The sequence below is a fragment of the Drosophila sechellia genome, chromosome X, assembly GCF_004382195.2.
Source record: "Drosophila sechellia strain sech25 chromosome X, ASM438219v1, whole genome shotgun sequence".
NCBI classification, from domain to species: Eukaryota; Metazoa; Arthropoda; class Insecta; order Diptera; family Drosophilidae; genus Drosophila; species Drosophila sechellia.
This window is the reverse complement of record NC_045954.1, coordinates 17780084-17800934: the sequence shown is the minus strand read 5'-3', so window position 1 is coordinate 17800934 and position 20851 is coordinate 17780084. Positions and strand designations below refer to the sequence as shown.

The 20851-nt window shown below is 47.0% G+C and overlaps 3 protein-coding genes across 10 annotated transcripts; 2 read left to right on the top strand and 1 right to left on the bottom strand.

Annotated features, from left to right (window-relative positions):
- Positions 1 to 402: 402 nt before the first annotated feature.
- Positions 403 to 4461, top strand: LOC6618103 (integrator complex subunit 2). The gene is made up of 3 exons (XM_002042365.2): positions 403 to 1441; positions 1758 to 3394; positions 3463 to 4461. Exons 1-3 carry the CDS (start codon positions 626 to 628, stop codon positions 4325 to 4327), a joined length of 3318 nt encoding a protein of 1105 aa, XP_002042401.1. The 5' UTR covers positions 403 to 625; the 3' UTR covers positions 4328 to 4461.
- A 160-nt stretch (positions 4462 to 4621) lies between these two features.
- LOC6618102 (rho GTPase-activating protein 190) lies at positions 4622 to 15508 on the top strand. 8 transcript variants are annotated; one of them, XM_032726253.1, is made up of 16 exons: positions 4622 to 4709; positions 6929 to 8221; positions 8350 to 9032; positions 9356 to 9938; positions 10018 to 10196; positions 10257 to 10499; positions 10565 to 10630; positions 11127 to 11252; positions 12312 to 12356; positions 12843 to 13340; positions 13764 to 13988; positions 14211 to 14263; positions 14340 to 14736; positions 14802 to 14933; positions 14992 to 15136; positions 15215 to 15508. In XM_032726253.1, exons 2-16 carry the CDS (start codon positions 6939 to 6941, stop codon positions 15411 to 15413), a joined length of 4857 nt encoding a protein of 1618 aa, XP_032582144.1. In that variant the 5' UTR covers positions 4622 to 4709; positions 6929 to 6938; the 3' UTR covers positions 15414 to 15508. The 8 variants fall into 8 exon arrangements, with proteins under 8 accessions (XP_032582144.1, XP_032582141.1, XP_032582145.1 ...); XM_032726250.1 differs by having other exon boundaries at positions 13764 to 13997; XM_032726251.1 differs by lacking the exon at positions 4622 to 4709 and adding an exon at positions 4834 to 5117 and having other exon boundaries at positions 13764 to 13997.
- A 2337-nt stretch (positions 15509 to 17845) lies between these two features.
- Positions 17846 to 20733, bottom strand: LOC6618101 (probable ATP-dependent RNA helicase DDX10). Its single transcript, XM_002042363.2, has 2 exons — positions 20282 to 20733; positions 17846 to 20212 (listed from the first exon to the last, which is right to left on the bottom strand). The coding sequence occupies exons 1-2, from the start codon at positions 20666 to 20668 to the stop codon at positions 18122 to 18124; spliced, it is 2478 nt and encodes an 825-aa protein (XP_002042399.1). The 5' UTR covers positions 20669 to 20733; the 3' UTR covers positions 17846 to 18121.
- Positions 20734 to 20851: the final 118 nt, after the last annotated feature.

Here is a 20851-nt window from a genome sequence, read left to right as displayed (position 1 = left end):
ATATTTTGTTTAACTTACTCTATTCCTTCATATTTTAATAACATAATATTAAATAAACAAATGCTATTTAAATAATATTAATTACATATTGATCACTATCAAAACCAAAATGTACTTATTTTCCTAAGAGTTTCGTTACACAATGTTTATATACAAACATAACGAATTTATATGTTAGTTTTTTTGAATATGTTTGTTTTCAGGGAGAAAATAGGCCATATTGCTAATGATAATAGTTAAGATTTTACCAAACGAAGCAAATTGTTGTTAGCCTCTTGGAATAGTTATTAATAATTTGCTTTAGCTGCGCATCTCCTTAACCTTAATGATGAGATCAATATAGTATTTTTATAATAAGCCAAATGTGGTGATTGCTGGTATTTTTGCAGCTTTTGCAACTGGCCACACTGACGTGTGTTGATTTTTGGATGCGGATCGCAGTGGATTCTCGGATTCTCCGGCATTCCTTGCCCGAACTACCGATCGCCGAGATTAAAGCAAACCAGCGCCGGCATCTCCAGCACGGACACCCCGCCGGCCAGGCCAATAGAGCGGGACAACCGAGCACACGAGCATTGCCGGGTGCAACAAGTTGGAACACAACGACAACGACGACGAGGACAAAATGCCGGTGAAGATGTACGATGTGTCGCCGCGCGTTTTCTGCGCCATGCAGAATCTGGACATCACCCTGCTGGCCAGCTATCCGGAGGCGGAGATTCGGCCCGTCCTGCCCTCTCTGGTGCGGATGAGCCTGCTGTCGCCACTGGACAACACCGAATCGTCGATGGAGTCGCGCAAAGAGATCCTGGCCGTGCTCATCGGCATCGAGGTGGTGAACAGCATCGTCTCCTACCTGCAAGTAAACTACCATGAGCTGGAGAACGAGCTAAAGAAGGAGCTGCAGGCCCGCCAGAAGTCGGCCTTCTTCGAGGGACAGCAACACGAGTACGGTCTCCAGTCGGGCATAGCCCTGGGCTTCGAGCGGGCGGATGTGGCGCGCAAGGTGCGCGTGGTGCTCTCCGAGATCTTCAATCTGCAGCAGCAGGTCTCCGAGCAGAAACCGGCCGCCCACTCGGAGATGCTGGACGATGGCATCTATCTGGAGGAGGTGGTTGACATTCTGTGCATTGCTCTCGCTGAGCTGCCCTCCCTGCTGAATATACTGGAGCTAACGGACGCCCTTGTCCATGTGCCCAACGGGCATCGCATCATCTGCGCACTGGTGGCCAACTTTCCGGATTGCTATCGCGACGTTGTGTCCCATGTGATCGCCAACTGCGACGAGGATGGCAGCGATGGCAAGCACAGGTTGATGCTGCTCATGGGGCTCAGCGAGATGAATCCGTCCCAGGCGCTGGCCAACAGGTCCATGTGCGTGGATATGCTGAAGGTGCCGTCGTTTATGCTCAAGCTTACGCTCAAGCATCCCGAGGACCTGGTGAGTAGGGTAATATTGACCAGTAAGGTGCAGATTTACCACAACACCAATAATCGTTAGGAAATTCTTAGCATTTCATTTAAATGTTTAACATAAGAAATGTTTTTTGATCATATCTTGTTGATTGATCTTTATTATTTGCAGAACCATTCATTTGTAGTTCTGCTTATTAGTTTAAATATGAGTAAAGCAAAAGGGGGAAATTGCCGCTTAGCTATCTCCCTCTAATTCGCTAGCGCGATTGATTTCTTATTTGGACTTATGAAAATGTTTACGAATAATGAGATAACAATGCAAACTGGACCACTCCCCACAGATCGCCTTCCTCACGGGCCTGCTGCTGGGCAATGACCAGAATCTGCGCTCCTGGTTCGCCGCTTACATACGCTCCAGTCAGAAGCGGAAGGGGGACGCACTGAATCTGGTGCGCGTGGAGCTGCTGCAGAAGGTAATTCAAACGACGACCAACGCGGCGGAGCTGCGCGACTTCAATCTGCAGGGCGCGGTGCTGCTGCGTCTGTATTGTGCCCTGCGCGGCATCGGTGGCCTGAAGTTCAACGACGACGAGATCAATGCTCTGTCGCAGCTGGTCACGAGTTGTCCGCAGGCGACGCCCTCGGGCGTGAGATTCGTAACACTGGCGCTGTGCATGCTCATCGCCTGTCCCTCGCTGGTGTCCACTATTCCACTGGAGAACAAGGCTGTGGAGTGGCTGCAGTGGCTCATACGAGAGGATGCCTTCTTCTGCAAGCGCCCCGGTACTAGCACCTCGCTGGGTGAGATGCTCCTGCTGTTGGCCATTCACTTCCACAGCAATCAGATCTCGGCCATCAGCGAGATGGTCTGCTCCACGCTGTCCATGAAGATACCCATCCGACCGAACAGTACAAACAGAATCAAGCAGCTCTTTACGCAGGACCTGTTCACGGAGCAGGTGGTGGCGCTGCATGCGGTTCGCGTACCCGTCACTCCGAATTTAAATGGCACCATACTGTGCTACCTGCCGGTGCACTGCATCCAGCAACTGCTGAAATCGAGGACATTCCTCAAGCACAAAGTGCCTATTAAGTCGTGGATCTTCAAGCAAATATGCAGCTCGGTGAGGCCAGTGCATCCTGTGATGCCTGCCCTGGTGGAGGTCTTTGTCAACACGCTGATAATACCCAATCCCACCGGGAAGGTGAATATTGATCACATGCACCGGCCCTTCACTGAGGCCGAAATCTTGCACGTTTTCCGCACATCCAAGCTCACATTCTTCGCCGAGGAGCTGCCACCGATGGCGGAGAGTCAGGAGCTCAACCAGATTGAGGTGACGTGTCCACTAACCGCCCAGCTGCTGATGATCTACTACCTCATGTTGTACGAGGATACGCGGCTAATGAACCTCAGCGCTTTGGGTGGCCGCAAGCAAAAGGAGTACTCCAACAACTTCCTGGGCGGACTGCCACTGAAGTATTTGCTCCAGAAGGCGCACAGCTACCACAACGACTATCTCTCGCTCTTCCATCCGCTGCTGCGTTTGATTATCTCCAACTATCCGCATCTCAGCATGGTTGATGACTGGCTGGAGGAGCACAATCTGGCCCAGGGCAATTCCACGATGGTGGTAAGCAAGCATGAGCTCAAGCCGGAGCAACTGGATCGTGCACTGGCCGCCATCCAAACGAAACCGCATCTGGCCATCCGCGTGTTTAAGCAGCTACTCCAGATGCCCCCAGAAACGCAGGCGCAGTACGGACAACAGCTGGTGCAGCATCTGCCGATGGTGTTTGCCAAGTCGGTGCCACGATACGTCAAGGATCTGTACAACGATATTTGGTTGCGTCTGAATGCCGTGCTGCCCACCACCCTGTGGATCATGTCGCTGCGAGCGATTACCAACGGCTCGGATACGAAGGACCGACGTACCTTTGCCAACGAGAGTCTTCTGGAGCCCATGGAGGTGCTAAGGTGGGTTGCCTCGTGATTTCCGTGTGTGTTGTTTCCTAAAATTCTTCCGCATTCCTTTTGACCAACAGTTGTCCACGCTTTGTATTCTGTTCGCCCTATCTGCTGATGATCCTGCTGCGCATCCTGAAGGGCAGCCTGGCCGCCTCGAAGACCTATCTCAACGTGCACATGCAGATGCAGCAGAAGCAGGTGGTGGACAAGAACGGAATGATGCAGACAGATGGGATTTGGGAGGATCTAAGGACCACGCTGATTGCCTCGCAGGAGAGCGCCGCCGTACACATATTGCTGGAGGTGCTGGACTACATAGCCAGCAAGGCAACGGATCGGGTGTCGCATCTGGAGCTGCGTGAGATACAAGGCATCATTGGCACCTATGTGCATCAGGCATTCATCTCGGAGCCTTCGCTGGCGAAACTAGTACACTTCCAAACGTATCCAAAGTCGGTTATTCCCATGATGGTGGCCAGTGTGCCATCGATGCACATATGCATTGATTTCGTTCACGAATTCCTCAATGTCACCGAAATGGAAAAACAGATCTTCACCATCGATCTGACCTCCCATCTGGTGCTCAACTATTCGATACCCAAGAGTCTGGGCATCTCGAAATTCTGCCTGAATGTAATCCAAACGACGTTGTCCATGCTGACCGCATCGTCCAAGTGTAGATTCCTGCGCAATGTGATTCCAGCGATGGTTCGGTTCGTGGAAACGTTTCCCATTCTGGCCGACGACTGCGTCAACATCCTGATGACCACCGGGCGCATTCTGCATTCGCAGTCATCGCTGGGCATGACCACAATGGAAATGCCACTCACCGAGACCGATAAGCTCTGTTCGTATCGGGATGCCCAGCTCCACATCATCATGATCGAGGACGCGTTTAAGGCACTGGTCACGGCGGTCATGCAAAAATCGGACCTGTATTAGTTGGACTCGATTCCGCCTTGTTCTTCGTAGTCGTAAGCAACCCTTCCTCACTCCGCCTTCCGGCTGATTATAATAGTGCTTGTAAAATTTATAACAACATTGACTAGAATAAATAATTATTGCAAAAACTATTTCAATAAAACACCTTAATTAAGTTTAAATTTGGCGCCTAAAATATAAAAACGCAGATGTTATCGGAATCTACTTTTATCGATAACCTACTTTTGTTAGCGAGTACGCCTACCAAATATTTTTATCGTGCCCGGCCATGCCACCCATACGCGTATCGGGTTATCGATAAAAACTAACAAGCATCGACATTACTTCCAGCTCTAGTTTTTGTTGTTGTTAAATTAAAGCTCGGATGTGAATTACAATAATTGTGAGTAGCGTTCGTGCGTGCGTAATATGCGAATCGACTGGCATTCGGCATTGAGTTTTGTGTTTTGATTCCTGAATCGAGTCAGGACGTATCTGACCTGCTTTTCCAGTGTGCGTTTACGATGCTGATTCGTAATTGTCCTTTGTATACGTTGTGTACGCGCTGCTCCTCTCTCCTCTCGCTCGCCCTCTCCCTCTCTTCCTTGTCTTGAGTGTGTGCGGCTGCTGTGTGCGTGTATGTGAGTGAGTGAGAGTTTCGTGGTGGGAAAATAATTATTAAAGCAAATACAAGAAATACAATTGCTTAGTATTTAGTCAAGTGACTGGCTGGAAAAGCCAAGAAGCACGGGCTTCAAGAAAAAGTGTCGCCGAGGCGGATTAAACTTGAATTCTTTGTGCGCAGCTGCAGGTAATTGTTCACACACACAGAACCCACGCACACACACGCAGCCAGCGAGCACGCAGAGAGAGCGAGATGCCCCGCTGCTGGGAGTGTGTGTGCCAGAGCGGGATGGCTAGGCGGATGCGGCAACAGTGTTTTTCTTTTCTGCAACAAATCTGAAAATTCGTTTCCAAAAATTGTATGGTGTTTTGTCTCGTCTTTGCGCTTTGCCGCTCCCGCCCCGCCCGTTTGTGTTTGTCTTTCTTCTCCTCTCCTTCCTCCTTTCTTTTTGCCTTTGTCATTGTTGTTATCACTGGATCGTTGCTCTCCGCTTCTTTTTTTGCTGTGGCTGTTGTTGTTGTTAGTTTTGTTGTGCAGCGCGGAGAATGTACAGGAAATCTGTTGCAGATCCAATTTCGCTTCTGCGCTGCACTTGCCCAGCATGTGTGTGTGTGTGTGCTTGCGGTGTTTGTACGCCGGAAAAACTCAATTAAAGGCCAGTGGGGAATTTATTATTTCCACTCTCATTGAAACGCACAAACACACACACCCACATTGTTGCACTCCCACTCGAGGATAACAGCAACAAATTGGAGTGCACTAGCAACAGCAACAACAAACACATTCACATCCGAATCCACCCACGCGCTCTCTCCGCTTTCCACTCTCAGTCGCTCGAGCTCGCTCACTCTGACTCTGATTCCCTCTCTTTAGAGAGTTGCGCCGTGTCGTTTGCAGCACCAAAAGAAGCGCTGCGACAGAACAACCGCCGCAGTCAGGACGGAAAAAGGATTTGTTGCAGACTGACTTTCCCTACATGCCGAAAATGTTGTATAAAAACTAGCCATATAAATAAATACAAATATCAAACTAGGAACCCAAAAGAAAGCAGGTAAAACACAGCCCTGTGCGTTTGTTGTGAAATCGCGTTTCGCGGATATTCGCTGGCCAAAAATCACATGGAATGAATTTTCGGGCAGCGCCGGCATAAGAAAATCGCTTCCGCGTTTTTCTTCTCCGTTTCTTTTTTTTTTTTTTTGTCACATCGCAGCAGCCAATCTCTCGCTCTTGCTCTCTCGTGTTTTTGGACCCCCAATCCGTGGATGTATCCGTAACTGCGTAGTTGTAGTCAAAAGGAACCCATGACAAAGTCCTAGACTGGCGAAAAGTGTGCGAAAATGTGAAGGTCCTGCGGCCAATTGGAGCAGACGGCGCGGGGGACACGGGACGATTCTTCAACTCGAAGGTTATCTTGGATAATAGTCTGGCATCGCAAGCCAGCCATTTGCCGTGAAAAAGTGACCAGAAATCGACGGTTTTCCTTTCCGTGTGTGTCCGGAGAAATTGAGAGGTTATCCCTGAATATCCAAAGATATCCATAAGCTGACGTTTTCACGTAAACACATTTGAATATAGTGAGCCGAGCCAAGGTCTATCCTACGCTTTTTTTCTTTCGTATATCCATATAAAAAGGAATATATCTTTTATGTGAAATCCTGAAAAAAATAGCATTTATATTACCCTTTCCATACAACGTTAACAGGTTATGCCTTATGTGATATCTTCAAATATTACCTTTACACCTGATTGAATGAATCAATTTGCGATAGATACAATGTTACAACATTGTGTCATGTTGATAGGCATGTGAGGAAAAGCGCCAGTAGATAACACCTTATCGATATGATAAGGCACAATCGTACCTTTGAACAAAAACACCTGCAAAATTCCAAATCCGGAATTACCTATACCATAACATTTGGATGTACTTTTAGCATTTATCTGCGAGTCTATAAGCCAGTATCTAATTCTCTCCTTCGACTGTTGAATCCTTGCAGGAACGTCAAGATGCGTCAGTTTAACATCTCGGTCATTGGACTATCCGGGACCGAAAAGGACCGTGGCCAGGTGGGAGTGGGCAAGTCATGCCTGTGCAACAGATTCATGCGCCCGATGGCCGACGACTACTTCATCGATCACATATCAGTGCTTAGCCAAAGCGACTTTAGTGGCCGGATCGTGAACAACGACCACTTCCTTTATTGGGGCGATGTGCGCAAGACGACGGATGAGGGCGTCGAGTACCAGTTTAATATCATCGAGCAGACGGAGTTCATGGACGACTCCACGTTCCAAGCCTTTAAGGTGGGAAAGATGGATCCATACTCAAAGCGGTGCACGGCCACCAAGGTCTTCTCCGCGGAGAAGCTAATGTACATATGCAAGAATCAGTTGGGCATCGAGAAGGAGTACGAACAGAAGGTCATGCCCGATGGCCGGCTCAGTATCGATGGCTTTGTCGTCGTGTTCGACGTGAGTCCAGTGCCCAATCGCAGTGTGGAGAAGCAGGTGGAGTTCGTGCAGAATGTCATCGCAACCATACTAAAGAACAAGAAGCCCCTGGTGCTGGTGACCACAAAGAACGACGACGCCTATGAGTTGTATGTTCGTGAGGCGGAGAAGATTAGCCAGCGAAAGGACTACAAGAGCACCGTGCAGCTAATCGAGACGTCGGCCCACGAGAGCATCAACATCGATTTGGCATTCCTCCTGCTCGCCCAGATGATCGACAAGGTTAAGAACCGGGTCAAGATCATCTCCTACCAGGAGTCGGCCAAGTCACGCAAAGAACTGCTCGACACACGGTCCGAGGCGGTAACGCGACTAATACGCAACCAGATCACCGACTATCACGTCCTGTGGTCGCAGGGCTCCAAGATGCTGTCACAGTATCGCGAGTGGAACGAGTTCCTCAACATATTCGGTCATGAGGCCGGACAAAAGCTATTCCGGCGGCACATGAAGAAGCTGCGCGACGATCATCTGAACAAAAAACTGCATCAGTACTTGGATAAGTTTGCCCTGGCGCTGGAGTACCTGCTGCCGGACATCGGTGCTTTGAATATCAGCGATGACGATGCTTGGGAGTGCGCCAGGAACTATCTGCAGAATCACATCGAGTTCGAGCAGTACTTCTTCGAGTGCCCGCAGACCTCGTGGACGGAGCTGGTGGACATGGACGAAGCGGAGGATGAGGCCCGCATTCCCTTTGATGTGCTAGAGACTTCCGAGGCAGAGACTGTCTTCCGTAACTACTTGAACTCGGTGCAGCAGGACAAGAAAAAAATTGGGTGAGTTCAGACCAAACGTGTAATTCCATTATGGCAACAAATGTAGGCATTTTACAATTACTGTATTGATTCATTGAGTTGTCAGTTATATATAAAACCTTTCTATACCATTCTATTACCACCCTTAGATGGAAGCAGCAATTCAAAATGCTACTTGAGGAGTCGGGCTTTGTAACGCCCGGCAAGCAGCTGTCCGAGGTGCGAGTCCTCTTCATGGGACGCGAATGCTTTGAGGCGCTTTCGGAGCACGACTGCCAGCAGATATACGACATCCACCAGGACGACATCATCGAGAAGAGCAAACAGAATTTTGTGGAGCTCCTGCTGGAACACGCTCAATATTTTCTACAGTTCAAGAACGTTGACAACATCACTCAGGAAGATGTGCGCCAGATAACTGATGTCATACAGGAGGATTCACGCTACAAGATGCTCGATCGCTTGGACCAGGAGCGGCGGTTGATGCTTGTCCAGCACCTGCGCTTCATCCACTGCCCCATCCGCGATCACTGTCCCTTCTTCTACAACTGTGTGGATAGCCTGATTGAGGAGGTGTTGTCCGACAAGTCGGCCAGCAACCACAAGACGCCCAGCGGCGGTGGCTGGAAGAGTTCCGTCAGCGGCAGTGACCGCACGCTCAATCTGCTGATCGTGGGCTCCGAGCACCTGGCCAGCGATTTGCTCAACGACATCCGCATTTGTACCGGTAGCAAGGGCGAGTACATCTACGAGAACCAGACGTATTATCTCAATTACCGAATCGCCAACGGCGACATGGAGGCCTTCAAGGCCATAGATGTCTACTCGAGTGGTAGGTTTGGGGCTTCATAGAATCGCAAATAGGGGCTGGCACCTTTTAATAAGTAAAGCTCACTCAAGTAATTGCACTTAATTGCCCTGCGGCTCAATATGTTTCCAAGATATAGTAGTTAGCTAATTAACGGACTAACGAATTTCTATTGCTGGCATATGATATCATGTTGCTTACTCACAGCCTTTAGATTTTGTATTACTAATTGCTTACTGATGATTGTTTTTGTTTAACGGAAAAAGATTGTCATACTTGCCCTATAACACAAAGAAATGTTTTAAACGTTCCATGTACTGTAACTAAGAAATTTCGATACTTTGCAGGTCTAATTTGCGTGTACTCCAATCAGCAATCTTTTGAGACGCTCAAGGACAACTTGGAGCGCACGTTGCTCTGCAATCTGGAGCTGGAGGACAAGTTCGAGAATCTGCCGATCGTGCTGGTGTACCAGCCACAGGATCTCAAGGAGAACGAGGTGGAATACTTGCGCAACGAGGGCATGCGCCTGTCGGAGATGCTGCACTGCGACTTCATCGATCATACGCAAAATCATCAGAAGTACGTCTATGACATACTTAACATTGTCATCCTGTCGCTGAAGCTGACTGAGATGAAGAGCTACGAGCCGTATCCCTCCAATCACACCGATCTGCGCATCCTGTGCTGCATCTTTTGTGGCGATCAGTATGACATCGAGAACATTGTCCAGCCGCTGGTGGAGGAATCGACGCTGGTCAAGGCCAACGAGCACTCCATCATTGTCGACGTCTTTATTGGCGATGCCAAGCGACGGGTCGAGTTTATCCTTTCCTCATATCATGGAACTAGCCAGTACCGCGATGAACTAATCCATGGCTATATTTACTTTTACTCGGCCAAGCGTCGATCTTCGTTGGCAAATCTAAGGTGAGTTAACTTATCTATTACGATCTAAGGCATTTTCAAGCATTAGAGAATTGTTTTTATTTTTGTTCTTCGTGTTTAGCATCCTGGCAGCCCAGAATGCTAACATTCCATTACAGATTATCGCGGTGACCGAGAGCGGGGGCGTTAATGCGTTCTTCAATAGCGATATTTGCCAGTTTCTGATAACCGAGGGCAATGCGGTGGCCGATCGCTTCAAGGGCAGCTTCATGACCTTCTCGGCGGATCAATATGTCAAGTGTAAGTGAGCTATGGACCGAATTAGAGGCTTTGAATCTAACATTGTGGCTCGTTTTACAGTTGCGTTCTATAATCCATTCCTGAAGACAGCCTGGGACAACAAGTACGAAGTGGAGAACCTGCATGTGGAGGAGTCAATTACTTTGGATTCGGGCGAGGGCACGCTGGAGAACTCGGTTAACCAGATGCCACGCCCGCCGCCGCGCCACGAGAGCTACATGCTGTCCAATACGCTGGGAACCGACGGATCCGGCAGTGAGAATTACGAAATGGCTCCTACCCGATCTCTCAACTCATTAAATGGTGAGTCAGTTCATCGAGCCAATGTTGCCGACAGCCCTCCTAACCGCTCATCATTCGATTTGCAGAAGAAAGAGATATATCATTAGATGAAATCTACGATGACAACGAAAAGCCGAAGCACCTGCATCAAAGTAAGTTCCATGCTGGCCACTGATCCCACACGACCAAGCCAAAAGACCCCGCCTAAAGCTAAACCAAACCCAATAACAAAAATAAACCAAACTCATTCAGAATTCGTGGTCCATAGCCAATGAACTATATATATATATATTATACATACCCATATACGATATAATTATCCACGTATGAATATTCATCCATTCCATCATCCGAACCATTCATTCATTCATTCATTTATTCATCCATCCGATTCATTGCCAACTCGTGGATATGAGATCATGTCATTTCCCTGCCATACCATATACTTATATGCGCCATATCTATCTATATCATATATATAATGATTATTATTAATTAACGATTAACCTTAACCATTTTTTATCGATTTATCTCTGTGTGTGTATTTGTTGTTGTCGTTTTGCCTATTGCAAATCAAATTATTTGCTCTCAAACAAACAAAATACTCAATCGAAAAAAAAAACAAAAAACAAAACGAAAATATATAAGGATTCCAGATATTCCCTCCTCCAACAACTCCTCCAGAGCCAGCCCCTCCAGATCATCAGCTCATTACATGCACATATAAGAGTCAATTCGTTTCGGCTTCAGAATCAAGTTTGGAAGAAATAACATGTAATCTAACTATTTGAATATATTTCTCCTATATTCTCGTTTATATCTCTTATCTCTATCTCTATCTGTCTCCCTCTATCTCGTTATCATCCCCTAGAGTTTTGAATTATTTTTTTGGTTTCTTTGTTGTGATCACTCGAAAAACACCAACGAATCTTCACCAACCAACCCGTCAATCCTCTCCTAAACCACTCTTTCTTCCCTTTGATTCTTCATTTTCGGGTAAAGCTGGTGAGGTGACATCCTTACAGAGAAGTATATCCTAATTTTTTGAATTGTTTTGTAAATATTTCGTTTGAATTGTAAAAATTAGGAAGCGAATAGACTCGAACTATGATGGATTGTTTTTAAAGCTCTGTAAATAGTTTGTAATATACAATGTTAGCAATTTGGCGAATGGTATATTGCAGAATTGTGATAAAGTTGCATATGCATATTAACGAGAAAGTGTATATATATATAAATTCTCCTTGGACTTTGTTATGTAGATTAAAATAATGTAGAAATCGCCCAACGTATATTATGGTATTGTAGGTCAAGTTGAGAAAGATCTAGATTTTGACAGTATGCTTTTCTGTGCATCCTCTGCAAGGATAACTCACCAGATCTATCCAGGCGATCTTAATCAATCGAATCAACTTTCATTCGCTCCACCACCTGAATGTTTCTACCCGCTCCTCCCGGTTTTTTTCCGAATGTTCTTTTGCTATGTTAACTCCTTGGTTTTCGTAAGCTCTTCAGTTCCGTTCAGAGCCCGTACTGTCTGCCAGTAACGCTGTTTATGTATATATTCCGTGTGCCCATGTCCACCATGTAGCCATGTTGCCATGGTTCCCGACCCACGACCCCGGCTAAAAAGCAAATCCAAATCCCCATGTCGATGGGAATCGATTGTACAGATGTTCTTTCGTTCGTTTGCTGTTCCCCACGTTCTCCTTTTGCTTTGCTCAATCTGTTCCTCTTCATTTTTTGTGAAATCACTCGTCGGAACTTGAATCCATTTCAAATCTGATGAATCCGGTGTGTTTGCTCTCGTTTTTCTCATTTCCCGACAAGCAGCGGATGTCAGCGGGTCCAAGGATTCACTGGCCACCCATGATGCAGGTTAATCTCACGATTCACTTACGTTCTAGACACTAGATTAAGTCGTTTTTTTTTTCTGTTGTGTTCAAACTTGCAACCGAAGCACTGCCTGAATATATCCAATCAAACCAAATCCAATCCCCGGCACGAATCCCCCGAGTTTATTTAGCTGCCTGCCCCTGCAACTTTTTGCATTTCCTGCACATATTCGTTAAATGCTGCACAACTTCTTGAATATAAAATGAATAATATTTTAATTGTTCAAATCAATTCAAAAAGTATTTCAATTCTCGAGTTTTTCTGTTACTAATACGCATATGCGTATATTTTTATGTAATTTTGATAACAGCTCACATATTAAATTATTCGTTTTATATCAAGTTAAAATTGTGCCCCAGATCGATGAATTTATAGTTAGAGAAGTTTCCACGAGGAGAATCTCCTTCGATTGGGCTAATTGTGAATCTCTGCTTCTCTCGCCCAACTTAACTCGCGTGGATAATTTAGAGTGGCTGGAAGACAAGAGCGATGGGCGGCGCAACATGAACAAGAACTTGATTTGGAACAACTTCAGCGGATCCACACATGCCTACACCACCGGTCGCCGTCACATTGACTCCAATCTGAACAAAATCCGCCCGAAGGGACCCAGTCAAACGCTCAAAGTTGGCGAGGCGCCCAGTCGCAATTGCCCGGCCATGAGCTCCTCCACCTTCACCCTGCCCACGCAGCAGCCGGGCAAGCTGAACATGAAGAACTTCCAGCTGGTAAGCGATGCGGTGGCCAAGATGAATTTCACCGGCTCCGGTTCGGGCTCGGGTTCTGGCTCGGGATCGGGCAGCACTGGACTGGGCCTGGGTCTGGGCTCCGGCAGTGGCTGCATGGGAGATTCGTTTTTGGAGCCGAGCGACAAGGACGGCAAGCGCTACGATCATGCCCAGTTGGATGGCGAGGATGAGGATTCCGAAGAGCTCGCCGAGTACGAGCAGATCTACGAAAATGAAGGTATTGATGCCGGGGAAAATCCGTTGCAGCTCCATCATCGTTTCGCTAGTACTAACTATCTGCTCTTCGCCCACTAACTCACCCAAATCCTCGCCCCGCACACCGACAAGTTGATGACTCCACGAACTTGATGCTAACAGATCGAAATTATATATATTTTTGAATTTCATTAACCCTCGAAACGTTTTTTTCATATCTTTATCGAAAAGAACGCATTTGTTATTATTTATTGATATTATTTATATCAAAGCTGTATCACAACTTAGATTTGAAATGTTATGATCAAGTTCCTTTTGGAGATTGCACCATTGATTCTCGAACAAAGCATTGTCCTGTGTCCCTCGCTCCTCTCGTGCGCCAACGCAATCATCTCCGAACCAAGTGGAACGTTCTTCTCACACCAATCTTCCATGTCATCCGCAGACTGCACCGAATCGGACAGCTGTGCCAGTTCCACGGAGCGACGGGTGCGCCAGCAGAATGCCTACTATAAGGCCAGCAAGAAGCCGGTGCCCGCCAAGAAGCAGAAGAAGAAGAAGGTGGCCATTCCGGTGCAGACACCGCGTGTTCCTCCGTTCGGCTCGTATGTGAGTCCGCCGGAGATTCCGCTGCACTACCAGCGCATGGCCGTTGGCGGCAGCGGTCCAGGTGAGAAAAGTATGTGTCGTGATATGTGTTTTCTGTTTATTTGTATGTATTTCTTCACCGGAAGCTGGCAAACTGTCTGTATCTAGAAAGTCTTTGAAGGTAAACGGTGCAGTGGCTGCAAGTGGGGAATGCTGCATCGTTTACAATTAAATTTGATTCATTTCTTAACCAAATACAAACACAAAATATCTAATGTATTGTATATTCTTTGAATTTTCGCAGAGAAACCAGAGCCTTGCGTTCCCGAGTTCATGAAGAGTGACAAGTCGCCAGAGGTAAGTGTCCGTCCTTGACATAATATCTTCTATTGTTCAACTTGAACTGACAATTGTTATCCTTCTCTGTCTGCAGTATTCCATGGTGCCAGAGCTGGCGGGTGCCGGCATCTTCGGTGCAGAGAATCTGCCCGAGTACAACATGAACCAGGCGAAATGCTTGAAGGACTTTGAGAAGCTGGAGAAGCGGCGCATCAAGGAGGAAACGGCCAGGCAGCGCAAGCTCCAGGAGAAGGAGAAGGAGCAAGAGAAGAAGCTCAAGCGCAAACTAAAGCAGAATGCCAAGGGTCTGGTTGAATCCGCGGAAGCGCAATTTGGCAAGCTGATGATTACCTCCGAACAGGGCGAGATCCCCATCTTCCTCAACAAGTGCGTCGAGTTCATCGAGAAGGAGGGCCTGGACTCCGAGGGCATTTATAGGGTGCCCGGAAGTAGGGCGCATGTCGACATGCTGTTCCAACGCTTCGAAGAGGGTAAGTGTGTCCTACGGACATCAGGCCTTACAGGCACAACAAATTGATGATGTTTTCAAATGCAGATACCAATACTGAGATTGATGCGCTCGACATTCCCGTCAATGCCGTGGCCACGGCACTGAAGGACTTCTTCTCCAAGCGCCTGCCTCCGCTGTTCAGCAAGGACATCATCAAGGAGCTGGAGGAGATTGCCGGTATGTAGCAACCATATTGCACTCACTTCGAACGGCTCTAACTCCATTTTCCGTGAAGGTTCCCGAGGCGTCGGCAATTCCAAGCTAAATGTGGAGGTCAAAACGGACCGGAGTTGCCGCTTAATAGCTTTAAAATCGCTGCTCCAGAAGCTGCCGCCCATCAACTTTGCCATACTCAAATACATATTCCAGCACTTTGTGCAGTAAGTTGAAGGGGGGACGTTTGGGGAATCCACTGTCTGTGATTCGTTGATACTTACTTTTGTGTTTGCTCCACACAGCGTATCGGACAACTCGAAGCTGAATAGCATGGACAGCAAGAACTTGGCCATTTGCTGGTGGCCCACACTCATACCCATCGATTTCACCGACATGGGCCACTTCGAGCAGCTGCGTCCGTATCTGGAGGACATTGTCCAGACAATGATTGACCAGTTCCCGTATCTGTTCTGCGGCAAGGATGCTTTTGTCATGGTCTAGGCCTAGATCCCCGCCAGGCCATGGCACACTTGGACTTCTACTTGACCGCCGGACGCGAAGCCAAAACGAGATAGTTAGATTCAATGTGCGTTTGTGTATGAATGTGGGCCATGTGCCAGTGCCATGTGTGCCATGTGTGCTTTGTGTTTTTTGGGTGAACTAAGGAGCATATTAGTAATAGCCATAAAGAGAAGATAGCAGGAGGAAGCTGGAGGAGGCAGGAGGCGTTAGCAGGAGGCAGCCCATCGATCGATCGATTCATTCAAATGAGGATCAGCAGCCAGGCATATACATATTTATAATAGTATATAATATACTTGGGTCTATTGTGTGCAGTGTGTGTGTTTCGTGATTCCTGATTGTGTGTGCGAGCGTGCGAGCGAGACAACAGAACTTGGCTAAGTAGGGTATATTTATTTTTTATATATACAATATATATTTTGTATCGATGGCTTTGTTGTGTTTCCGTGATATATGTAAACGCGTCAAGTATTTTCTCTGTGTGGTGTTGCGTTCCCCTTGTCGTTGAATCCATTGAGTGAGACCTCCCCTCGCCGCCCCCCACTCCCCGCCCCTCGGCCGACGCCAGTCTCCTCGTCCTCCTCCCCTGCCAACCGCCACCCACAAACGCTCCACCCATCTCGAGGGGCGGGGCGGGGGCGCCAACGACAACGCACAACAGCAAGAACAAGAACATGACTAAAAACTAAAACAAAACAAAACAAAAAAAAAAAATAAGAGAAGGAGGGAGAGAAAACCAAGCGATATATATGTGAAAGCATGGTGAGATATCTAGTAGGATGTCTGCAGGAAGATGGTTAAATAAAATTTACTGTGTATCTGTGTATGTTATAAATGTAATTGTAATTGTGTGTTTAAAATAATGCGCGATCAGCCAACAAATTTTCACATATGTAAACACAATAGCGATAATGCTAGATATATGATATATATATATTTAAATACCACTAAATGTCTGTGTGTCTAGTATAGGAGAAAGTAGGAGAGGTGGAGCCGGAGGAGCAGGGGGAGGGGGAGAGAAAGGATGAGCGAAACGAAGTAAGGAATACACTATAAACAAAATGCAAATGCAAATGCGAAGAAAACAACCAATAAGAACAACAGAGCAAAATCTAATTTTCGAGCTAAACTAAATGTGCATCTCAGTGTGTGTGTCTGTCTGTATATGTATGTTTGTCATCCAACTAGATATACACTATATAATTATATAGCTACCATATAAGCAAGAAATGATAATTACTACCGCAAAAGAAATCTCCAACAAAAACTACAAATAAAGTTAATAATAAAAGCTAAAAACAAAAAACCAATATATACAAATACAAAACGATTGAAGCGAGCGAAGTGAAATAAAACTCAACTTTCCCCCACACTCGAATCTCCGATGATTGTCTAATTGATATTTGCATTAGCCAGGCATATAATCCTTAATGTAATACTCTCTATCTGTCTCTCAAAAAACCAAAACCAAATTCTCTGTGTGTGTGTGTGAATTAGTGAAAAACAACAACAAATTATACAATTTCTAACCAAGTACGCATATATATTTTAACTAAAACCAGCGAGCAGCAGATTTTCCACAAACGCAATTTCCACAGGCAGAAGGAACGACTAAAAAATGCAAAATGCAAATGCAAATCGTAAACAATTGTAGACAACATACGCCTAAGTGTTATTCCTTGTAATTGAGCATTAATTTTTTATATACAAACCGAAACCTAATTACATATATAATTGTGTATCTTGTGTCTGAAACGGACCTCAAACTCAAAGCAAGAAAATAACGCGAGATCTGTTGCCAAACAAAACAAAATGAAAACAGAAGAAAAAAGCACTCCAAATGAAATTTACAACAAATAACGAGAGAAAAAGAAAAGAACAGAAAAACTTAACCATTATATAGTATAATTTGTATAGATGTGTGTCTATTGCATTATTTGTACACGTACATATATACGCTAAACTGAAACAAAAACATAAAACATTGAAAAAAAAAAACAAGCAAATATGTCTAAACAAAACGAAACAAAGCAAAAAAAAAAAAGAAAAAACAAATCGAACAAAAAAATTGTAATTGACGTGATGTGTAATGATATTTTTAAAAGCAAATTTTATGCCACGCCCATGCCACGCAGCCACGCCCACTTTTCAAACTGAAAAGGAGACTCCCCCCTTCCCCACAAAAACCAAACCCTTCCCGCGCAGAATACAGCGAATCCCCCATACCGCAACCCCCGTCCGAACTCCAACACTCACATCCAAGCTGCGGATTCTGTATGCCGGATACGCCAAGTCAGATGGGTGACCACCGCTTCTGGGCTCCATCCGATGGGCTGGTAGCGGTGTGGAGCTGTCACAACCGAAAGACGAGGGAAAACATAATGAAATCAAATCAAACGAAACAAAAGTAATAAATTTGTGGGCATTTTCCAAATATTTGTGAAGCATTTGAAAAGCGACTTTTTACTGGGGGTAAAAGACAAAAAAAAAGCATTTCAGAACATCCTCATAGATGCAAATGTATCTTTTTAGCTGACCCACGGAATAGCAAAGGGTTAATCTTCTAACTTCTTTATAATTGAGCCCCATGAAACAAGCATCGGTAATTGAAGTATCCATAAAAACAAACTTCTATTAAACTACATGGTTATTCTTACAAAGTAGTTGGCATTAATTTATTCCCCCACTTAGCTACCCAAAAGACTGGCTGCTATGGCTTCCGTGTCCATTAGAGTCATCTTGTTCGTCAGCTTGGACTTTTTGTAGGCGGGTTCATCGTCGAGGATGTCGTCGTCGTCGCTGTCGTCAGCCTCCCCGTCATCGGATGCATCATCGCTGGACTCTGATTTGGATTCATTTCGATCCGATCCGTTAGGCTTATTTTTGTAGACCTTGTCGGGATCCGGCAGCCAGGAGAGGTCCACTGAATGGTCACTCTCACTGCCAGCATCGTCGGCATTGTCATCGTTCTGTTGCTCCTCTTCCTCGTCGCTGCCCTTGGCCTCCTCCGTCTTTTTGCGCAGCTTCTCGCGCTGCAGTTTGTGCCGCTTCTTGACCAGTTCCCGGAACCGCTGCTTGTCATATTGATCCTCCTCGGTGAGCAGCGCCTTGGACAGCACTAGATTAATGCCTCCATCGTCGTCGTCCTGGTTCACTGTTCTTTGCCTGGCACTCAAGGCCTTCATTTGGCTGCGATCATCTGCCATAGTTTCGCCCTCGTCATCAAACTTCAGCTTGGAGTTGACCTGCAGGTTCTTCTTCAGCGCCTTCTTGGCCAGCGAGGCCTTGGTTACCAACTTCTCTCGCTTGGGCACTACAAGTGGGACCTCTGCGTCATTCTCGGTGCCCTCCTCTTCGTCCAGTTTCACTGGCTCTCCTTCCACATCGTGATCCTTACGTTTCACCTTGATAAAGTCATCGTCATCACTGTTCTCTTCATCCTCGTCACCGCCGCCAAAGCTCTGCTGCTTGGTCAGCTTGCTGAGCAATGGATTGATCGATGTTGCGTTATCACCCTGTTCCTTCTGCTGCTGTAGCTGCTTCTGGCGCCACAGGAATTTTTCGAGGAATGGAACACGCGGCGTAACCGCCAAGCCGAGCGACTGGGCAAATGCATCTAGATCCAGGCTGAATACATTAAACAAGCGCTTGTTGCGCATCAGGAACACGGATTTTATGTAGGAGAGGAAGGCACGCTGGGCGGTTGCCCTCAGCTCGGGAAATTGGGCCAGAAAGGCCTCGATCTTGACGCGCGGCGAGAAGAGCTTCTTGGGATCGATTTGCACACAACGAATGTCGATATTCAACTGTTCCTTAAGCGCACTAATCATGTACTCCTCCTCGCTGGGTGTCAAAACCAACAGACACTCGCCGCGTGTCTTGTTCCGCGCAGATCGTCCAGCTCGATGAATGTACTGTGAAACATCCTCCGGGCAGTCCAACTGCACCACCCAATTGACGGCAGGAAAGTCCAGACCACGTGATGCCACATCAGTGGAGAACATGACGACGTGGCTCTTGCGAAGGAAATCCTCGTAGATGGCAATACGACGATCCTGATGGAGGGTTCCATAGAGAGCCAGCAGCGGGCTACCCGGCCGCAGTTTACAAAATATCTCGTACAGGTACTTGGCCTGCTTGCAACTGGACACGAACACAATGATCTTCTGCTTCAAATGGTTCTTGATGAACGACCACAGCATGGTGATCTTGTCTTCCAGGTTCAACACCACATAGCTCTGCTGCAAAAGCTCGGGAACTGCCAACACAGCTGTGTTCGGAGCCTTCTTCGTGCTGGCATTGGGCTCTTCGCCTGGCGTCGCTCCTCCGTAGCCTACGTAGACCGGATCCTTTAGATTAAGCCTCGCCAAATCCTGCACCGTATTCGTTTGCGTGGCCGAGAATAGCAGCGTTTGACGCGCAGGTGGGAAATTTTCTATGATTGAATTTAGAGTCTTCTGGAAACCCATATCCAAACAACGATCGGCTTCATCCAGGACCAACATCTCCATGGTGCTTGTATTGAAGAGAGGATTCTCGTCCATGTGCTGCAGCAGCCTGCCGGGTGTGCAGATCAGTATGTTGCACTGGTCCATGCGAGTCCGCTCGAACTTCAGGTTCTTGCCTCCGATGATGAGGCCGGCGGAGAAGTCGTGGTGCTTGCCAACCTTCTTTAGGGTCTCGAAGATCTGGTAGGCCAGCTCGCGGGTGGGCGAGATGATGATTGCGCCAACGCCATCGGTGCGCGACCATTTGTTCATGAACAGATGCTCCAGAACCTGCAATAAATGAACCATTGTATAACTTGCAGCCGGCAATTTCTTTCGAAGGGACGAGGACCAACTTACGGGTATGAGAAAGGCCAGTGTCTTGCCACTGCCTGTGATGGCCGCGCCCAGCACATCTTTGCCCTGCAGTGCGGGTCCAATGCTGTCCCGTTGCACCTGCGTGGGATGAACGAACTTGGACTCCGCCAGTGCCTTTTGGGTCTTCTTGGACAGCGGAAACTGGGCGAACTTCTTAATGGCAGTAGCATCGATCTCTGCGTATTTGGTCTTGAGTTCTTGGATCTCCGCTTCGGTGGCGGCCAGTCGCGACTTGTTGATCTCCTGGCGCGGACGCTTTTGGCTGTTGTCGCCGCTTTTCCGCCCACCAGCAGCTCCTTTGAACGTGCCGGAACCCGGCTTGAAACGCGGACCCGGTTTGCCGGGTCCCTTGGGTTTCTGGCGCTGCATACCCTCTGTTTTTTTGACCAAAATGCGGTCGTTTCGAAACGTATTGAAATTCGCACGCGGTTGAAATTAGGGATGAGAGAAGAAACGATTATTAAATCGATTAATTCGCTTAATTCGAATTCGATAAACTCAAGGCGACCACTGATTTGTATTACCGTTTCTAGAAATTTGGAAATAAATAAT